Below are 20,542 nucleotides of genomic sequence, written 5' to 3' on the forward strand. Positions count from 1 at the left end.
GTACTATTACTGTACGATTCCTCATATCAGAGCATGAAAACTTTATAGAACGACAGTCCCTGTGCTGTTTTCAGCGGGCTAGTGGCGCAATGGATAACGCGTCTGACTACGGATCAGAAGATTCTAGGTTCGACTCCTGGCTAGCTCGGTTCATTTTTCTCTCCGGATCTTCTCGGATTTTTTACATTTCTCCTAAAATTAACCCATTATGGAGGACTAAAAGTGCCACAATTAAATAAATAAATACACCATTAAATAATTACTTAAATGTGTCATTAATTAATTAAAATTAGAATTAAATACATAAATGTGTAATTAAATGTATCATTAATTAATTCAAATACCGATTCATTTTATGTAAAATACATATATAATTATTTCACTATTTACATTTACATTTCATGATCCTGCATTGCAGTGATTCATGAATTACTTAAAACTGTCAAACTGACCCATCAAAGTCAGTGGGCGGGGCTAACGCGAATCTAGTCTGATCCATTGCTTTGGTCTGAAGTAGAGTAGGCCAACCTGGATAGAGACAATGGAGGATCTCCGTGAACTTTCCAGGGAGTTGGTTAGAGACATTTTAAACTTAGCAGAGGATGTAGAAGCAGGACCTGCTGACATTATCCGGAATTGATTTGTCTTGGCTTGATGCAGAGGGTAACCAATCAGGCGTTAGGTTCCGCCTACCAACTTTTGATGGGTCAGTTTGACAGTTTTAAGTAATTCAGGAAGCACTCCAACGCAGGACCATGAAATGTAAATGTAAATAGTGAAATTATTATATATGTATTTTACATAAAATGAATCGGTATTTGAATTAATTAATGACACATTTAATAACACATTTATGTATTTAATTCTAATTTTAATTAATTAATGACACATTTAAGTAATTATTTAATGGTGTATTTATTTATTTAATTGTGGCACTTTTAGTCCTCCATAACCCATAGGTTGTTTGTTGTCATGATGAAGGCATGGTTCTCTGTTTCGATGGGATCATGAGTTGTTTGATTGAGTTCAACTCTTGACTGACTCGGTTCCTCTGATTCGGACCTTTTCCTCGCCTAGGGGCTACTGAAAAAAAATCTGCCCTGCCGCGAGTTTGTTGAAAAAACATTGCTGTCTGGCCTAACGTTACTGCACATATTACAGTTGATCAAACTTTTGTATTTTATATGTTTTTGTGTGTCCTAATAGCCTTAAAGGGGCAATCAGCAGTTGCTATATCCATAAACTAATGCTTGGTACCCATTGATTCTTGAAGAATATAATTTATAAATGCCTCATGAATTTAGTTTAACTGTCGGACCCCATCAGAACCCAAAACATAAACTTGTTTTACTCAATGTTTGTAAACAAAGTAAATGTGAACAAACACTGTATAGCCTCAAAACATGGATAAAACTATAATTTTCCATCCATAGCTATGAATATGAGAGGGATTACATTTCTCCAGCCCAATCCCTCATTTTTTTACTGAAACAGTGGTGGGGAGGACACTTTGTTATAATAATAATAATAATAATATGCCATTTAGCAGACGCTTTTATCCAAAGCGATTTACAGTCATGCGTGCATACATTTTTGTGTATGGGTGGTCCATCGTTGTAACTGCTGATTGGCCCTTTAAGGCTACACTTATTTGGATTATCCTAAATACCTGTGTAAAGATATACCTACTACAGGTGTGCAAATGCTTTTGTTGTACATAGGCTACTTGATCATGAAGAAGAGACAGCCAATTTGACAATCTATTACAATGCATTTTTTTAGTTTTATATATTTCATATGGACATCTCTCAAATCATTTTTAAATACAGTAAGCTACTGGAATACTTCACATACTTCATGTACTTTGAACAAGTGATTAATGATCATTGACATTTTTAAAAACAAGCATAAATATAATAAAGCATGAAATATGATAGACTGAGCCTACTGAAACTTAATCATTTAGAGTCACTTTTTTTATCACTGCAAACCAAAATGGGTTATCAGGGGTTGTTCATAGATATTTCATTCAGGGGTTTATTGGAATAGAATCAACCTAGCAATCTACCTACTTAGGTGGTAATTGTGTGCAGGGATTTTGGAAACACTGTTGGCTTTGGGTGCAGCACTCGGACATAACATAACTGACATATTTGGGTTAATAATGCAATAGAAAGTATATTCTAGGAGTGGTGTGTGACAGAGGACATTAAGAATATTAACCCAGTATCAGTGTTGGGAACAGAACATCCAGGGTTAATTTAACAATAGAAATGTAATACTAATACAACATGATTCCCACTGACATGGAATGATAAGGGACCCTGTACAGTTTGTGTATTAAAATGCTAACTTTGACTTTCTAGACACTGCCTGTATATTAACTAAAATGAGGAAGGAAAGTATTTCTAGTATAAAATGTAATGGGGAAACACCTTCATAACCCACACACAGAGACATACAACAAAATTGGGACATTTCTCTATTAAGCTATGCAAACTATTTCTACTGTATCAGTATCTACAAATACATTGATTAAAACTGAGCAACTGAAATTGATGGCACACAAAGGGGAAAATGAAGATCAAGATATTTACACAAGCACATGAAATGTATACTTATTTACACAAAATGCACCTAACTGAGACTATAAATTGTATTGTTATAATTCCATGCTTAATTGTTTTGGTATCAGTCATCAAAATATAACTGTGCTTTGGCATTGGTATATATATATATATATATATATATATATATATATATATATATATATATAGGATAAAAAGTTTGTTATTTCCAGATTATTAACATTCGTGTCAGATGAAAGTTCAACACCTTACAACTAATAAACAATGTCTTCAATAGAGAAATAGATTTTTACATAAAAAATAATAACAGGTCTATCTCATTTACATGCACACACACACACACACACGCAATCAATCAATCAATCAACCAATCGCACAATTAACCCTATCAGAGATGTACAGTAAAGGCATACATTATCATTCCAACCATTATAGACAGCTTTTTTGGGCAGATTGGTTGTGGTTGGTTATTGGCAGTTAGTTCAGAGGGCCACCTGGTGGCACCATGCACTAGATCCTAGGACTAGAACTGGTGCTGGTAGGAGGCAGCGGTGGGCGAGGCGCAGCCCGGCTCGATGTGCTTCAGGTGGCAGGCGTGGCAGAGGAGGTGGCCGTCTAGCGGGTAGCAGCGGTGCCCCTCCTCGTCATTCAGCTCCATCTGACAGTCCTACAGACCAACACAGGGGGATGAGAAGGGAAAAGCCTTTAAATAAATCTAATAACACTTGAACATTACCCCAAAAGGTTTTTGTTTATTTACATAACATTTACATAGAATTACATCTATGTGATTCCATCTACATCTATCCGATTCTATGGGATCTGAACTGCTAAATTTGTATTCAAAATGCTGATTTAAAATACATACAGTACCAGCAAAGGTTTGGACACACCTACTCATTCCAGGGTTTTTCTTTATTTTTACTATTTTCTACATTGTAGAATAATAGTGAAGACATCAAAACTATGAAATAACACATATGGAATCATGTAGTAACCAAAACAGTGTTAAACAAATCAAAATATATGTTATATTTGAGATTCTTCAAATAGCCACCCTTTGCCTTGATGACAGCTTTGCACACTCTTGGCATGCTCTCCACTCCTTTTAATTGTTTATCTGGCTTCCACAGTGGAGCAATTCAGAGAGAGAGATCGCTCAAAAGCTCTCGTCTCCACACGGCTCACTGCTGTTTGTTTTCAAGTGCTCTCAGAACTCCATATGCCAATCAAATGCTATTGAGGCGGGAGTCAGGAGAAGAGGCACTTGAGGAGAATCATCAGACAGTATTGACGAGCAAAGCAAATTAGCATGTGCTTGAGCTCCTCTTTCTAGCTCGCAATTAGTACCAAGACTGTAATTAAGCACTGGGACCACCATGTCTATGGTCTGTGTGCAGTAAATAGCTTTCCAGAATATGTGACCATGCGAAGTGAGACTATTCTCCCGACACTTTTTCCTTTTAAATTCTGTTTACTTTATGACGACTAACCGCAGAACCCCGAACCAAATCTCTCTAACGTTTATTTTAAAAGACTAAATGATGACTGAAATAGGGAGTTCTTGATATGATGAGAAGGCTGACATATGGTATAGGATCTACCCCCTGGTATTTAAGCGCATTCATGTAGAGAAATAATGAGGCGTTTTATAGTGGATATACTTACTAAGATGACAGCTTTAACATTTAGTCTTGTCACCAACAACACAGAACATCCAGTCTCTACAAGGATATTGGAAAACAACAAGCGAATTTGTATCTTAATGTTTACCTACCTCACAGTGATAGCACTCCACGTGGTAGTCTTTATCCATGGATACCACTCGGATGGTTTCATCAGAGCCCTGTGGAGACAAACAGACAGCCTTTTCAGTGTCCACTGAACCCCAGTGTCTATCAGTATAGGCTGCATCGGTTCATTTAAAACAATTAAACATGGCGTGCTTGGCCCGGACAACTCTCACATTTTTGATACGGCCAATGTCAGGTATGGGAGAAACATATGACAGGTGGCTCTGTTCAGTGGACTTTTTAAAGTAAAAAATATATTATAATGTCTTGACATTTAGCAGCCTCTCTTATCCAGAGCCATTTATAGTTAGTGCATCTTAAGATAGCTAGGTGAGACCATAAAGATCCTATTAAATGATTATATGGGTGAGACAAACACATATTACAGTCATAGTAAGTACATTTTTCCTCAGTAGTTGTCAGCAAAGTTTTTTGTATTCTTTTTAATGTTCAAAACCATAAGTCAATTTTGGCAGTAACAGAGTGCATTCAATTCAGTGCACTTTTCATATTGTGCAGGTGCAGGTGACAGTGGGAAATGCGTCAGCCAATCAGAGTCCTGTAACCAAAGAGATCCTATTCAAATGGGATTCTATAGGTTGTTATTAATAAAACGTCACAAGGTGCAGAGCGTTCAATTTGCCTGCTAAAACCATTGACAACGACATGCGGTTTTCAAGGGGTTGTTAAATAAATGTTATAACTATTTGGTTTTAATATCACCTCTTGTAGAACATAGTCGGAACTACACATTTACAATTATTCCACATTTAGCTCTATCATCAGAGTTATACGGCAAGTAACTGTATGCTTTTCATGATCAGTAAACATCAATTGATCATGTATTTTCAGATACGTGAGGGTAGCCTATCCATTTGGCATGTAGCTAGCTGTTGAAGAGGGGATAATGTTAGCTAACTTCACTAGTAGGCCTACATTGGTTAGAGAAAAAATTACATTAGGTAATTACCACTATGTTTCGCCAACTGTACAAAGTTTCTACCGGTAGCTTGCAAAGTAAACATGATCAGTTAACAGTACATCGGCAAATGCACCCTTCTGCTGTTTGACAGGCAGAGCCCACAAAGGACGGGAAATTAACTTAAACCACTCATCCTTGTCAGGTATAATTCACTTTTATTTCAGATCACCCAAATATCAAATTAATGGTGGCCAATATTGAGAGATATCATGAGGCTACCCTCACGTATCTGAAATGACTCCTTGCCCCCCAGCAGACAAATCAAACACTCTACATCTTATTGTGATGTTCTATTGACAACGACCTATATGTAATGCTGTGCCTGTAATAGCATGTATTATGATGTCACAACACCAAAATTATGGAATCCATCAGTGACATAATCATAACAATGACAGAAGTCAACACTCAAATGATAGATTGACCACCACTACCTTGAGATCTCCACCTTCAGAGAGGACTGTTGAGCTCCTTAGATAGCCTACAGTACATTTGTTTTTACATGCTGAGCGTCCATTGATAAAATGATCCCTTTCCGTTATAGTCCATTGCTTTGTCATTTAGCCTGATTTTTGCTAACAGGTACAGTAAGCTAATTACTGCTGATATATCAACCAGCAGGCTAGCTAACTAGGCTTTATCCTGACATCCATTTGTGTCCTTTTACTTCCAACCTTTATAGTCTGGCCTCTGGTTCAAATAGTGCTCTTTGATAGTGTGATTGAGCCTGAATGGAGTGCCAGATCGGCTGAGTTTGCTCTTTTGGGACAATTCCATTTGTGTCCTTTTACTTCCAACCTTTACAAACTACAGCATTTAAGAGGGAGGGATAACGTTAAGGGCAACAGTCATGCACTGAGTGAGGCGTAGGGTGCAGTGCCTGCATCTGAATCACACACCGAAAAATGCAACTAACACCGCTCCCAAAACCACCCCATGTAGGCCTACACACAGAGGTCTCAAATAGAAGCCCAGCCCTGAATCTAGACCTCAGTGGCTGGTGTCATAGTCTGGCCTCTGGTTCAAATAGTGCTCTTTCAGATACTTTGATAGTTTGATTGAGCCTGAATGGAGTGCCAGATTGGCTGAGTTTGCTCTTTTGGGACATCCATTTGTGTCCTTTTACTTCCAACCTTTACAAACTACAGCATTTGAAATAGGCCTACTAATAGGCCAAGATTGGCAAGATGGTAGCTCTGTAGAAACTTGTCCTTTGGCCAACACCAGCATTCTGGACAGTACTGTGAACCTTCACCTGAGAAAACAGCCAGGTGTCAAAGACCAAGGCTAAAGCAACAGTCAGCTTCTGATAGACAGTCTGGGTTCAGCCTGCTACAGCTTCAGAGGGCAGGTACTACAGCTGGAATGTTCAGTATGTATCAGACTTTCACCAATTATTACCATCATCACACAAGCTATTCATCATGGTCATGTGGTTATATATCATTGTTAAGCGATAATAAAGTAAGGCTTGTCAGAATGGACATTATGATATAATTAACTTTTCAGCTAACTGACTTCTTATATTCTATATCAGCCAAATACTATCAGCAGGAGGGTATATGGAAGATGTTCTGCTATCTATCAACTAATTTAAAAGCAGTTATACACGTTAAATAAAAGCTATTCTAAACTCTCCCCCTTGTACTGTACTGTGGTCCCTTCTACAAACCACCTGCTAGTAGGCAGGAATTTATCTGGCCTTTTTCATGACAACGTACATGCAGGTGTAACACAAACTACCCCCTGCTCTGAATTCTACCCTTCCAGCCTCAGTGAGGAGGGGCAACATTCCTGTAGAGTCAACTCTAATTTTGGAAAAACATTTAAGAGGGAGGGATAACGTTAAGGGCAACAGTCATGCACTGAGTGAGGCGTAGGGTGCAGTGCCTGCATCTGAATCACACACCGAAAAATGCAACTAACACCGCTCCCAAAACCACCCCATGTAGGCCTACACACAGAGGTCTCAAATAGAAGCCCAGCCCTAAATCTAGACCTCAGTGGCTGGTATCATAGTCTGGCCTCTGGTTCAAATAGTGCTCTTTCAGATACTTTGATAGTTTGATTGAGCCTGAATGGAGTGCCAGATCGGCTGAGTTTGCTCTTTTGGGACAATTCCATTGGTTCCATTGCGCCAGCTCAATCAAGCACTAAATAAATAAACATTTTGGGGGGGGGTGGGGGGGGGGTCTGCTGACCTGCGTGTAACTATGGCAGCCATTACAACAAGAGATGTTCCCAGGTCTGCTATCAGGTTGGTTTATTGCTTCAGCTCAGACCTTAAATAGTAAATAGCTGTGAAAATTGATGTCTTCCTGAATCCTGACTGCAGCACAAGCTCAGGAGAGAGCGAGACTTCAGAAACAAGTTCCAAATGTTTTAAGAGCGAAAGCTGATCATCATGCCTGCGATCCCTTTCAAGTCCCTCTACATCCAAACAGTTGCTTAAAGGGATACCTGCTCATGTGCAACATGTTAAAACACAGCACACCCCTTCCCCCTCCTCCTCCTGCACTAGAGCCTGACCTAGGATAGTAGCATACTTGATCGTTTGCTACTGCCTCAGTAGGATACTTGATCGTTTGCTACTGCCTCAGTAGGATACTTGATCGTTTGCTACTGCCTTAGTAGGATACTTGATCGTTTGCTATGCCAGAGGAACTCGCTCCTCACGTCTGGCTCCAGTCTCAGTTCAACACTGGGGTTGGTAATCAATCTTTACCCTGAGGGAATCAGGTCAGGGGTTGCAATGTGACTGTCCATGTCGGCATTGGACGGGAATGGATGTGTTTGTATCGTAAACCATAATATAGGAAATGCCTGAAGATTTTGATTATCATTCATCATTACTAGGGACAGGAGTTCTTCCTGTTGAAGTCACTTTGCAGACAGGAACCATTCCAAGCCTTGTTCATTATACTATTAGTCAATTATACTATTATACTATTATACTATTATACATGTCATACATGACATGAAGATGATCAGAAAAACACCTATTTTATGGTTTTAAGTCCTTAGTCTATTACTTGAAGATGCTGTGTTCAAAGAGAGATTACCTCTGAAGGCAGGATGGGCTGGTTACATGCTGCACATTTGGGGGCCAAGACCCTGAGAAAACGAGAGAACAAGATAAATCAATTGATATAAATAGTAACAGTTTCAGATGGAAAATGTATGTCTGGTTTATATTGGTTCCCCACAGAAAGACCACCATGCTTGATATAGATACAGCACTTGCATCTGTTACTCTTTACTGGTTAATACTTTAACCCTTCTTCCTCTCTTTCACCAGTCCCCCCTTTTCTCTCCTCCTTTCCCCCTCTCTCCCTTCAGTGTGTGTGTGTATGACAGTGTTGAGACTGCTAAGGAGAGATGGTGAGTCGCCAGGTCTGCAGATGTGCTGGCTCAGCCTCACACGTGATTCAACCAATCCAGAAAAATACATTCATTCTTTCCCCCCACATACACACAGACCCACACACAGCTGGCAGCTGACTGGCACCTGAATGTCTGAGTCTGTAAAACAAAGGCCCTCTCAGCGTAGTGGGCATGACTAGGTCTGATTAAGAAACCACACACATTTCTTATCCTAGATATATGCGTAATAGGGTATCAGTATTAAATTCCTGTTTTTCCTTGACTCCATGCAGTATTTATAAAAGAGTGTTATAGTGTTAATAGCCCAGTGTAACACCACTGACTTTGAATTGCGTTACAGGGATAGTTCACCTAAATTACAAAACGACACATGGTTTCCTTACCCTGTAAACAGTCTATGGACAAGGTATGACAGCAATCCATGCTTTGGTTTAGTTTCCTTGGCACTGTTTCCACATGGTAACGTTTTAGCATTTGTGGCACAAATCCCATTCAAGTCATGGGATCAATATCCGCATCATGTTCAAAGCATCTATAAGTGACTTTGTTGAGGATGCTGGTACGAATCCCCGAGCCGACTAGGTGAAAAATCTAGTGATGTGACCTTGAGCAAGGCACTTAAACCTCATTTATCTTGTAAGTCGCTCTGGATAAGAGCGTCTGCTAAATTACTAAAATGTAAATGTTGCGCTTCACAATAATTTGTTGATACTTTCGGATGATTTGGACATGATGCACAAAAAATGCTAATATCGGTTCCATGACTTGAATGGGATTGGCACCACAAATGCCAAAATGTTAGCATGTGGAAGCAGTCCCAGGCAAACTAAACCAAAGCATTGATTGATGTCAAACATTGTTCATAGACTGCCTATAGGTTAAGGAAACCAATGTGTCATTTTGTAATTTGGGTGAACAATCCCTTTACTCAAAGCAACCTACAAATCAAATCACATTTTATTTGTCACATACACGTGTTTAGCAGATGTTATTGCAGTATGCTAGTGAATGAATGCTAGTGACGATTCACCATGATTAGGTGGGAAAAGACATCTGGTGGCTTCAGTACAGTGAGCTCTGATTGCTCTAACATAAGGCCCATGGCTCATAGTTCCCCCTGGTTCTGTCAGTATCCTGGGCTGTTGCCCTGGTCTGGCCTGGCCGGGTGCTGTGGATTCCAATGTGACCAGATTCCTGATTCAGTGTGTTTGTTGTGCTTGGCTGAGGTGACCCCTGCTGCTCCTCCCTTTGCTCTTCCACAGGACACTCATCCCTTCCTACCTAACATCTCCTCTCTCCTCTCTTCCCCTTCCTCTCCAGTGTCAGAAACTCCTCTCCACGTGGCAAAAACCTGATCCTGCTATGTCCAAATGGAACTGCCGCTGACTTCTGTTATAGCAACATGACTTCAATCAGGCCTTATTGCTAGCGGCAGTTAAACAAATATATTTATTTTTTGCAGTGTTCATAATGGTTGTACCCACGTACCTGTGGTAGTCTTTGACACAGTAAATCTTGTTCTCTGTGTCCACAGTGAAGGGCACTCCGTCCAGACTGTCGTTGCAGATGACACAACGGAAACAGCCAGGGTGGTATGACTTCCCAAGGGCCTGCAGGATCTATAGAGGTGGAAGGAGGGAGAGAGAGAAAGAGAGAGGGGTGGAGAGGGAGAAGGGGGGGGGAGAGAGAGAGAGAGAGAGAGAGAGAGAGAGAGAGAGAGAGAGAGAGGGAGAGAGAGAGAGAATTTCAATGCTTTATCATATCTAACAAGTAGTGGATCACTGATCACTCATCCATGGAGCATAGAGTTGAGTTAGTAGCTGAGGGAAGCAGTGTGTTGGAGAGCGAGACAGTGATAATAATAGGAAAACAGATCTGTCCCCCCTGCTACAGCTCTGTATGGTTAACATGTGTAAAGCCATGTCATGGTAAATCCTTCATGTGTTACTACACCTGCTGATGACTACTGGACTTGGGTTTTACATTATCTCTATGTGTCCTGGTTTTACCTTAGTGTGTGTGTGTGAGTGTGTGTGTGTGAGTGTGTGTGTGTGAGTGTGTGTGTGTGTCCTGAAACCACCACTTCCTCCTAAGCTTTCTCCAGATGTGCCCACAGGAAGTTCTATGAGGGAGGAGTGACTCCATGTTTCTGCTGCTCAACACACTGATGGAGGGCACACACACACACACACACACACACACACACACACACACACACACACAGGCAGCAGAAACATTCACCATGTCCATGATCAGATGTCCGCATGCGTTACACTTGTCTGCAGACTGCTGGAATCCAGAATACTGGAACAGACAGAGGAGAGGGGAGGACAGTGAGGTTACTGCTGCTACATCATCTCATAGGAAACTGGTGGCATCTTAGACTGACTCATAGTCTTCTTCTCATATGAGCCCAGTCTACCCCCCCCCCCCCCCCCCACCTAATGCCCCTACGGGAGTAAACTGATCCAGAATCCCTTAGAAACCTGATCTTGGGCCACGAGGTGAAGAAATTAAACTCAAGCTATAATCTGGAGTCCAGAGGTCACGGTCACATATAGTCACAGTAGCACACAGTGGAAGGCACATACCTGCTGCCAAACATTTAGAAAAATAGATAATACCCTATTCACATACTGCTAAACTATGTAGGGTTCTTGATACAGTATCCAGATGGACTACTTACCAGGAAGTCCTCTTCACAGAACACCTTCCCACCGACGTAGTAAAATGCTTTCCCCCGTAGCCTTCTGCCTGGGACGAAGAACAGAGAGAAAAGATGGGCTTTTAGAATATTAACTTAACTGAAACAACACTGAACAGGCTGGGCTGGGCCCAACCATGAGACCAAACTGTCTGACCATGATTAGACCAAACTTTTACCAAATTGCAGCAGATCACACGGGAGGCATCTGGGAGTATTCAGAGAGATATGTGAACTCCATATGAAAACCTAGTCTAGTCTCAGATCTGTTCGACGGCACAAACTAATCTGGAACCAGGCTAATGAGCCCTATACATGTCCCCTAAGTCACATCAGAAGAATGCCCAGAAGCGCTGTGGTAACTTCTATCAGTTTAAAGGCTCCAGAACGTCAGACAGAATCCATTAGGTCTTGCTAATTCCCAGACACCAACTCAAATAAACACTGAGTCTAATACTGTAGCAGCCTCTTGATTTAATCTGCTTCAGAGAGAGACTGGCCTGGTTGGGCAGCTTTCTGCTGCACTGGGAACTACTGGGAACACATCTGGGGCCTCGCTCAGACAATCACTACCACATGAGGGGAAAATGGTGTGATTGAATACAATGACTAAACAGAGCGTAACTGATTAAAACAGAGTTCTCTAATGGTTTGCTTCACATGGCAAAGAGAGAGAGAGACAAATAGAGAGAGAGAGGGAGAGAGACCCAGGCCTCAGACCCAGAGGCAGCACTAGCTCTCCTTCTTTCCCTCTTCTTTCCTGCTTTTTGTCTGTTCTCTCCAAGATCGATCCACACACCGAGAGCACTTCCTGTCTCTGTCTGTCTGTCTGAATCCCCCTCTCCTTCATAATATACCCCCTTCTCTCCTCCCCTCCCTCCATTCCTCCAGCCCATGTCCCACAGGAAGGGGAAACATTCCACACATTTTCAGGGAGGAGGTGAAGGAGGGAGGAGGGAGAGAGAGAGGAGTGGGTTAACACTAGTAAATGGGAGCCTTCTTCATCTCCTGGCTGCCACAGAGCTATTAGCAACACAAGTTAGACTAATCAAAAATGGCGGAAGGTGAGCAGAGCGGTGGTGCTAAAATAATCACTAACCAATTAGGAACTAATATGTTTTATTCACAGGTCTCATTGTCAGAGATGCCTGGCTGAGGGAATGGGGTTCTTAATACAACAGGCCTGGGATGGAGAGAAGAGCAGAGCACCGGTTGCAATGATTCCAGTGGTGACCTGATCATGGCATTGAGGGGGCAGCAGAGTTCAGACAAACAGCTAGAGCACACTGTAGCAAAACCTTTTGCAATGGAAAACGGACATATGTGTTCTTATTGGACAGTTCAGGTAGTTTTGTCCAATAAGAACACTGAAGTTCAGGTAGTACCTCCCCGTTTCCCTGAGTTTCAAAATGTTTTCTCCCCTACTGAACATGACCCTAGTGACCCCTCCCCCCAGGGAAAAGAAGGGAAAAATAAGAATTTCCACTGATTCCTCCTCTCTGGTACTTTAACTCTAAATCTGCGATAAACCCAGAACCCACATTATCCTAAAAACATCTAATGCCATGTGGGACCATCTCAGGGGTAACAAAAATAGACACTAAATCACGGTAGAGCTCCTGAAAGCCCACAGCAGCCATCTGAAGGGTTTGATCCTCTTATGGACATGAGGAGCCAAACAATGAGACATCCTGTACTGTACTTATATCAAGGCTTTTAACCTACGCATGCACTAACATTATGAAACTGGCCAAGCTTCCTGACAAAACTCGGAACTAACGGTCTTATCATGTACAACATTTTCCCTTTGTAACATGCCTATCCTGCCTGTACTTCGGTGGGATAACCGACAATACAGTGAGGGAAAAAAGTATTTGATCCCCTGCTGATTTTGTAAGTTTGCCCACTGACAAAGACATGATCAGTCTATAATTTTAATGGTAGGTTTATTTGAACAGTGAGAGACAGAATAACAACAACAAAAATCCAGAAAAATGCATGTCAAAAATGTTATAAATTGATTTGCATTTTAATGAGGGAAATAAGTATTTGACCCCTCTGCAAAACATGACTTAGTACTTGGTGGCAAAACCCTTGTTGGCAATCACAGAGGTCAGACATTTCTTGTAGTTGGCCACCAGGTTTGCACACATCTCAGGAGGGATTTTGTCCCACTCTTCTTTGCAGATCTTCTCCAAGTCATTAAGGTTTCGAGGCTGACTGTCAAGATCGTCTAACAGAGTGGACCAATGCACAGCGTTGAATGCAAACATATTTATTCTCACTGAAGGCAACACGAACAAAACAACGAACGATACGTGACAGTTCACGGTTACCATAAACAGACTCGAAACAAAAACCCACAAACACGAATGAAAACCCGACTGTTTAAATATGGCTCCCAATCAGAGACAACCAGCTGACACTCGTTGCCTCTGATTGGGAGTCACTCAGACCAACATAGAAATAAGTAACCTAGACCCACAACAAAAACATAGAAACTAACACCCTGGCTCAACATACGAGAGTCCCCCGAGCCAGGGCGTGACAGTACCCCCCCCTAAAGGCGCGGACTCCGACCGCGCCAACGAAACACAACAGGGGAGGGACCGGGTGGGCACTCCGCCTAGGCGGCGGATCCGGCTCCGGGCATGATCCCCACTCGCTCTCTAACCCCCCAAAGTACCCCTGGTCCGGTCTGGTCCTGCTGACCGGAGCTGGACTGCACACTGGTGGAGCGGATTGCTCTAGCTCCGGCGTAACGCATCTGACCGGCGCCGGACCAGGCACCAGTGGAACAGGCACGTGCCGTGCCGGACCGACGACGCACACCACTGGCTTGGTGTGGGGAACAGGCACGGGCCGTGCTGAACTGACGACGCACACCACTGGCTTGGTGTGGGGAGCAGGAGCGGGCCGGACAGGGCTGACGAAACGCACCACAGACTTGGTGCTGGGAGCAGGAATGGGCCGGACTGGGCTGGCGACGCGCACCACAGACCTGGTGCGGAGAGCAGGAACGGGCAGAGCCGGGCTGACGAGACGCACCACAGGCTTGGTGCGGGGAGCAGGAATGGGCCGGACTGGGCTGGCGACGCGCACCACAGACCTGGTGCGGGGAGCAGGAACGGGCAGAGCCGGGCTGACGAGACGCACCACAGACTTGATGCGGGGAGCAGGAATGGGCCGGACTGGGCTGGCGACGCGCACCACAGACCTGGTGCAGAGAGCAGGAACGGGCAGAGCCGGGCTGACGAGACGCACCACAGACTTGGTGCGGGGAGCAGGAACAGACCGGACCGTACTAGGGACACACACCACTGGCCCTACACCGGGATCTGGAACGGGCCGGACCGGACTGGTAACACACCCCAGTACCTCTCGCCGTGCCTCTACACCTTCCATCCCCTCTTCTACCAGTGGCCCCCGTAACGATTTCCCTGGCGATGGCTCCTCGACTCGCTGCTTGGTCCAGTTGAGGTGGGTTTTTCTGTCAAGATCGTCTAACAGAGTGGACCAATGCACAGCGTTGAATGCAAACATATTTATTCTCACTGAAGGCAACACGAACAAAACAACGAACGATACGTGACAGTTCACGGTTACCATAAACAGACTCGAAACAAAAACCCACAAACACGAATGAAAACCCGACTGTTTAAATATGGCTCCCAATCAGAGACAACCAGCTGACACTCGTTGCCTCTGATTGGGAGTCACTCAGACCAACATAGAAATAAGTAACCTAGACCCACAACAAAAACATAGAAACTAACACCCTGGCTCAACATACGAGAGTCCCCCGAGCCAGGGCGTGACACTGACGTTTGGCAACTCGAACCTTCAGCTCCTTCCACAGATTTTCTATGGGATTAAGGTCTGGAGACTGGCTAGGCCACTCCAGGACCTTAATGTGCTTCTTCTTGAGCCACTCCTTTGTTGCCTTGGCTGTGCGTTTTGGGTCATTGTCATGCTGGAATACCCATCCACGACCCATTTTCAATGCCTTGGCAGAGGGAAGGAGGTTCTCACCCAAGGTTTGACGGTACATGGCCCCGTTCATCATCCCTTTGATGTGGTGAAGTTGTCCTGTCCCCTTAGCAGAAAAACACCCCCAAAGCATAATGTTTCCACCTCTATGTTTAATGGTGGGGATGGTGTTCTTGGGGTCATTCCTCCTCCTCCAAACACGGCGAGTTGAGTTGATGCCAAAGAGCTCGATTTTGGTCTCATCTGACCACAACACTTTCACCCAATTCTCCTCTGAATCATTCAGATGTTCATTACTTCAGACGGGCCTGTATATGTGCCTTCTTGAGCAGGGGAACCTTGCGGGCGCTGCAGGATTTCAGTCCTTCACGGCGTAGTGTGTTACCAATTGTTTTCTTGGTGACTATGGTCCCAGCTGCTTTGAGATCATTGACAAGATCCTCCCGTGTAGTTCTGGGCTGATTCCTCACCGTTCTCATAATAATTGCAACTCCACCAGGTGAGATCTTGCATGGAGCCCCAGGCCAAGGGAGATTGACAGGTCTTTTGTGTTTCTTCCATTTGCGAATAATCGCACCAACTGTTGTCACCTTCTCACCAAGCTGCTTGGCGATGGTCTTGTAGCCCATTCCAGCCTTGTGTAGGTCTACAATCTTGTCCCTGACATCCTTGGAGAGCTCTTTGGTCTTGGCCATGGTGGAGAGTTTGGAATCTGATTGATTGATCGCTTCTGTGGACAGGTGTCTTTTATACAGGTAACAAGCTGTGATTAGGATTCGTTACCTGTATAAAAGACACCTGGAAGCCAGAAATCTTTCTGATTGAGAGGGAGTCAAATACTTATTTCCCTCATTAAAATGTAAATCAATTTATAACATTTTTGACATGCGTTTTTCTGGATTTTTTTGTTGTTATTCTGTCTCTCACTGTTCAAATAAACCTACCATTAAAATTATAGACTGATCATTTCTTTGTCAGTGGGCAAACGTACAAAATCAGCAGGGGATCAAATACTTTTTTCCCTCACTGTATCAAGGTCAGAAAGGCAATCGATACAACAACAAAAAAAGACAATCATCTCTGCATCAGGAAAAGGTACAAAACTGGCCCTTAAATAATCATAATTTAATAACCCTATTTTCCCCTTAATTTCCCTCAGGAACAAAGAAAATAATGATGGAGGGAATGGGGGATGAAAGTGAGATATGAACACTTCTTCACATTCCTGTCTTTTTGGAGAGAGAGAGAGAGAGAGAGCGAGAGAGAGAGAGAGAAGGCAGGGAGCCTTGTGAGAAGATAAGATTAATGAATGTCAGAAGAAGTCTGGGCTGGCAGTAATGAAAGAGTTCCAGAAGAATTACGACTATTTCCCCCCTCATATAAATAATAAATGCCTAAGAGACAGAAAAAAAAACACAGGCCTGGGCCGTTTTCTAATGAAAACATTCTTTAATACCTCAAGGTTGATTCTAAGATCTATCTGTGCACTTCTCCAACACCTTTCATTAATTATTTATAACCCTGTCTATTACTGTACTATAAATACTAGCAATCTAGGAAGGAAATCACAAGAGCTATGTGAGAAAGCACAGATCAGATGCCATCACAGCAAAAGAGAATGGACCACATTTCACATGTGCTGAAAACGTTCATAATACCCATAACCCATTCTTCCTTAGAAAAGCTGTAATGGTTCTCAACAAGTATGTGAATTTAGATTAATTTAGTTGAATCCTATCTAATCCCTATTTCCCCAGCACAACAACATGTGTCCAATAGGGCTTAAGTGTTTATTTGGAAGAAATTGTTACTCACAGCAATGTCCTCCCTTACTCAATCACATTTATCAGATCTAGAGTGTGGACACCGGGACAGGGTAGGGTGTTTTAGCTTGACAAACTATCCACCATCTAAGAGTGCCAGCATTCAAATCACAGCAGTTTTCAGATCACTAACGTCACAGCCAATCCATGTTTGTGTTCTCCAGAGGCAGAAGATTAGTTGGAGAGGCTGATGTTGTAAGGTGGGTTGGGATTGGTTGGGCTGAGGACACAGCAGGGCCTGTTGTATCCTGACCTGATAGGTTCACAACAACAATTACACTTCTGTTCTCACAAAAAACCAACCCACCTCCAGTCTCACCTCAGCCAAATGCTCTAGTCCACACACACTACGCTACTCTCCGCTTGATCAAATCATGCCAAATGAAGTTCCATTGGGAAAAGTTAGGAAATGACTGCCTAACTGTGTGTCGTGAGGGCAGATTTAGACTCTACGTTTGTGAGAACAGGCCCTCTTTATTGAGGGAGATATTGCAAAGACAACACTTTTTTAGACGCAAATATCTCTGCTATTAAAGGTGCTCCATTATCTCTGGTCCAAAGTTCTGAGTATGATGAGCATTTGAATGAGAATGATGGTGCAAAATAAATAAAGGTCTTAAAAGGAAAGTAAAACATTACAATTCATGGTGGCAAAAATATCATAGGCGTCATGGCGACTAAAACCACTTGCTGCCCATGTCATTTCCCGTCCAGGGCGTTTCCCAGCCGTCTAGTCTGCTGATCTGCTCTGAGGCTGAGATGTGTAATCCCCCACAATCCTTCCCTCTCATTCCCACCTACTCTAGGCTTTAGCGTCCTGATAGAGCTTTGCTGTCTCCGCTCACCTTCTGGTTTCGTCGCTCCTTCTAACAGCCCTTTGTCTTGACCAACAGATTATTGTCATAGACTACCTGGAAGCCCACTCTATAGCCCACTTTAATAGACCTGTAAGCCCTTCTCCTCTTTTACAAACAAGCCCATATCTCCCCTGGGTGAAGGGGAGTTATAGGGTGTTAAAGGGGGTTGAGTGCTTTGTGGTGGTGTTTTAAAGAAGCATGCTTGTGACCGTTCTAGAAGAGTCAATAATTAGCTGCTCTAACTGGAACCTTCTGTGAGCGATGCGTCTTCTGTCTTAGACATGCAGCTTGAACTATCCTCCTACCTATCAAAGGATGCACCCCCTGCCTCCCCCCTACCTCCACCCTACCTCCACCTGCCTGTCTCCCAGGCACCTTGTGGAAGGCAGGAGACATTCCCCTTTAAGTATTTTAAGTTCAGGGTGATAAAGATTCTGTTATGCAACAAAATAACCATGAAGGTGGTAGAGGGGGGTAGAGGGGAGGGAGCTGTGTGTATGTATGTGTGTGTGAGTGTGTTCCGGCGTAGGTGGAACTTGCCAGTGTGTGGTGGGTAGTTCTGAATGGTCCTCCTGTCTTGCCCCGTGCTCCCCTACCTCCCTGTGTCCAGCTGGCATAACACCACTCTGTGTCCTCTCCTCGGACTGACTCCCACCCCGAGGCCCCTTACGCCTGCATTCCTCCCCGGCCCCTCTCCCCGTGGAGCCGGCCGCAGCCTCTGTGCCCTCAGTTGGAGAAGGGTATGGGAGGTATGCAGTCAGTGTGTATCCTCCTAACTCCCCCCATTTTACACCCCACCAGCTTCCCTAACTCTCTCCATTCCGCGGCTCTTCTTTTTAGTGCCTTCACAGTCACACTCTCTCTCTCTCACACACGCACAAGCACACACATACAAACGATTGGGCAGATAAAGGACAACACAGGGTGTGTTAATCAGCGATGGTAGAGCATGAGCTTTCAGGTCAGGGGTCAGGAGGCCTCACACTGCCCTCTAATTGGCATGGGCAGAGGTCAGAGATCATCTCCACAGGGGGATTTTAATTGGTCGACTCATCTATAGATACCAAAGCAGCAACCATCTAGACAGGATGGCTCTGGAATCCCTTTGAAGATCTAGTAAGGAGATCACAGTGAAAACACAGGGCCATCTATGGGAGATGCCGAGGTCAGGGGAGGTGAGGAGACAGAGGCCAGGGCAGGGGGAAGCAAACTTGGTGCAGCCAGGGAATCATCCGAGCTGAACATCACTAAATCAGTGAGACCCTGAACCATAAAGTCGGTGAACTACTGAATCCCCGAGTAACTGAATCACATCAATTGATTTGATGAATCTATGAGCCGCTAAACTGCAGCTGAACTATGGTGATCTAGCTTCATGTCCCAGGGTCTGTGTGTTCTGATGTGGCATTCTCTTCTCTTTGTGTGGCTGAAGGAGTGACTGACACACCCAGAAACTAAACACCACAGTTCCTTGGTTGTAATCATGGAGCTGACGGTGTATGTATATGTGTGCAGTATTGTGTGTGTGTGTTTGTGTGTGTGCCTGGGGCAGGGGATGAGGGACGGAGAGAGGATGTGACAGTTACATTTAGTAGAACAGGAGCTCAGAAAACAATACAACTCACAGCAACATGATCTGCCATGAGCTGCATGGGGGCCTGTTCAACACACTGGGTGGAATAAGTCAGGGTTTCCCAAACTCGGTCCTGGGGCCCCTACGCCTGGGTGCACATTGTGGTTTTTGCCCTAGCACTACACAGCTGATTCAAATAACCAACTGATCATCAAGCGTTGATTATTTGAATCAGCTGTGTAGTGCTAGGGCAAAAAACAAAACGTGCACCCAGAGTCACCTAGAACCGAATTTGAGAAACCCTGGAGTAGGTGACTCTGTGTGTGTATGTGTGTGTGTGTGTGTGTGTGTGTGTGTGTGTGTGTGTGTGTGTGTGTGTGTGTGTGTGTGTGTGTGTGTGTGTGTGTGTGTGTGTGCGTACATGCGTGTACACAGAAGGTGAGGAAAGAGTGAGTGAGGCAGGTTGGGTTTGTGTATATAGATCAGTAAGTTTGGGGGGTGGCTTGCGTGGTAGTGGTCGTGGTAGTGGGCGTGGCCAATGGCGCAGTCTCCGTCAAAAATGTTAGAGGCCGAATTTTAGATGCTGTCCTCTTGGCCGCAGAGACAACATGTTGCTGTTTTATAGCTAATTTACTGCAATTCTACACATTTTGCCATGGGGCAGAGAGAACATTTTTACTGTTTTATAACTAGTTTCCTGCAATTCTACACATTTTGTCATGGGGCTGAGAGACAAATGTGCATTTTTAAAGCTAATTTCCTCGCTAAGTTCTTATGCTATCTGAGTAACTAAAACATTATAACAAAATCAATGGGGGCCCCATGCCATGACATTTTTTGAATTTTAG

The 20,542-nt window shown here is 43.6% G+C and overlaps 1 protein-coding gene across 1 annotated transcript in view; it reads right to left on the minus strand.

The window, feature by feature from the left end:
* Positions 1-2,862: 2,862 nt before the first annotated feature.
* Positions 2,863-20,542, minus strand: part of LOC311139839 (LIM domain-containing protein 1-like) — a 36,398-nt gene continuing 18,718 nt past the window's right edge. Inside the window, exons 3-8 of the mRNA XM_084174815.1 lie at positions 11,434-11,501; positions 10,989-11,051; positions 10,236-10,366; positions 8,426-8,477; positions 4,366-4,434; positions 2,863-3,255 (exon numbers count right to left, since the gene is read on the minus strand). Coding sequence (XP_084030941.1) covers positions 3,112-3,255; positions 4,366-4,434; positions 8,426-8,477; positions 10,236-10,366; positions 10,989-11,051; positions 11,434-11,501 — 527 coding nt within the window. The 3' untranslated portion in view covers positions 2,863-3,111. The remainder of the gene's footprint in view (positions 3,256-4,365; positions 4,435-8,425; positions 8,478-10,235; positions 10,367-10,988; positions 11,052-11,433; positions 11,502-20,542) is intronic.

The sequence above is a fragment of the Coregonus lavaretus genome (assembly GCF_964263955.1).
Source record: "Coregonus lavaretus genome assembly, chromosome: 13".
Lineage (NCBI taxonomy): Eukaryota > Metazoa > Chordata > Actinopteri > Salmoniformes > Salmonidae > Coregonus > Coregonus lavaretus.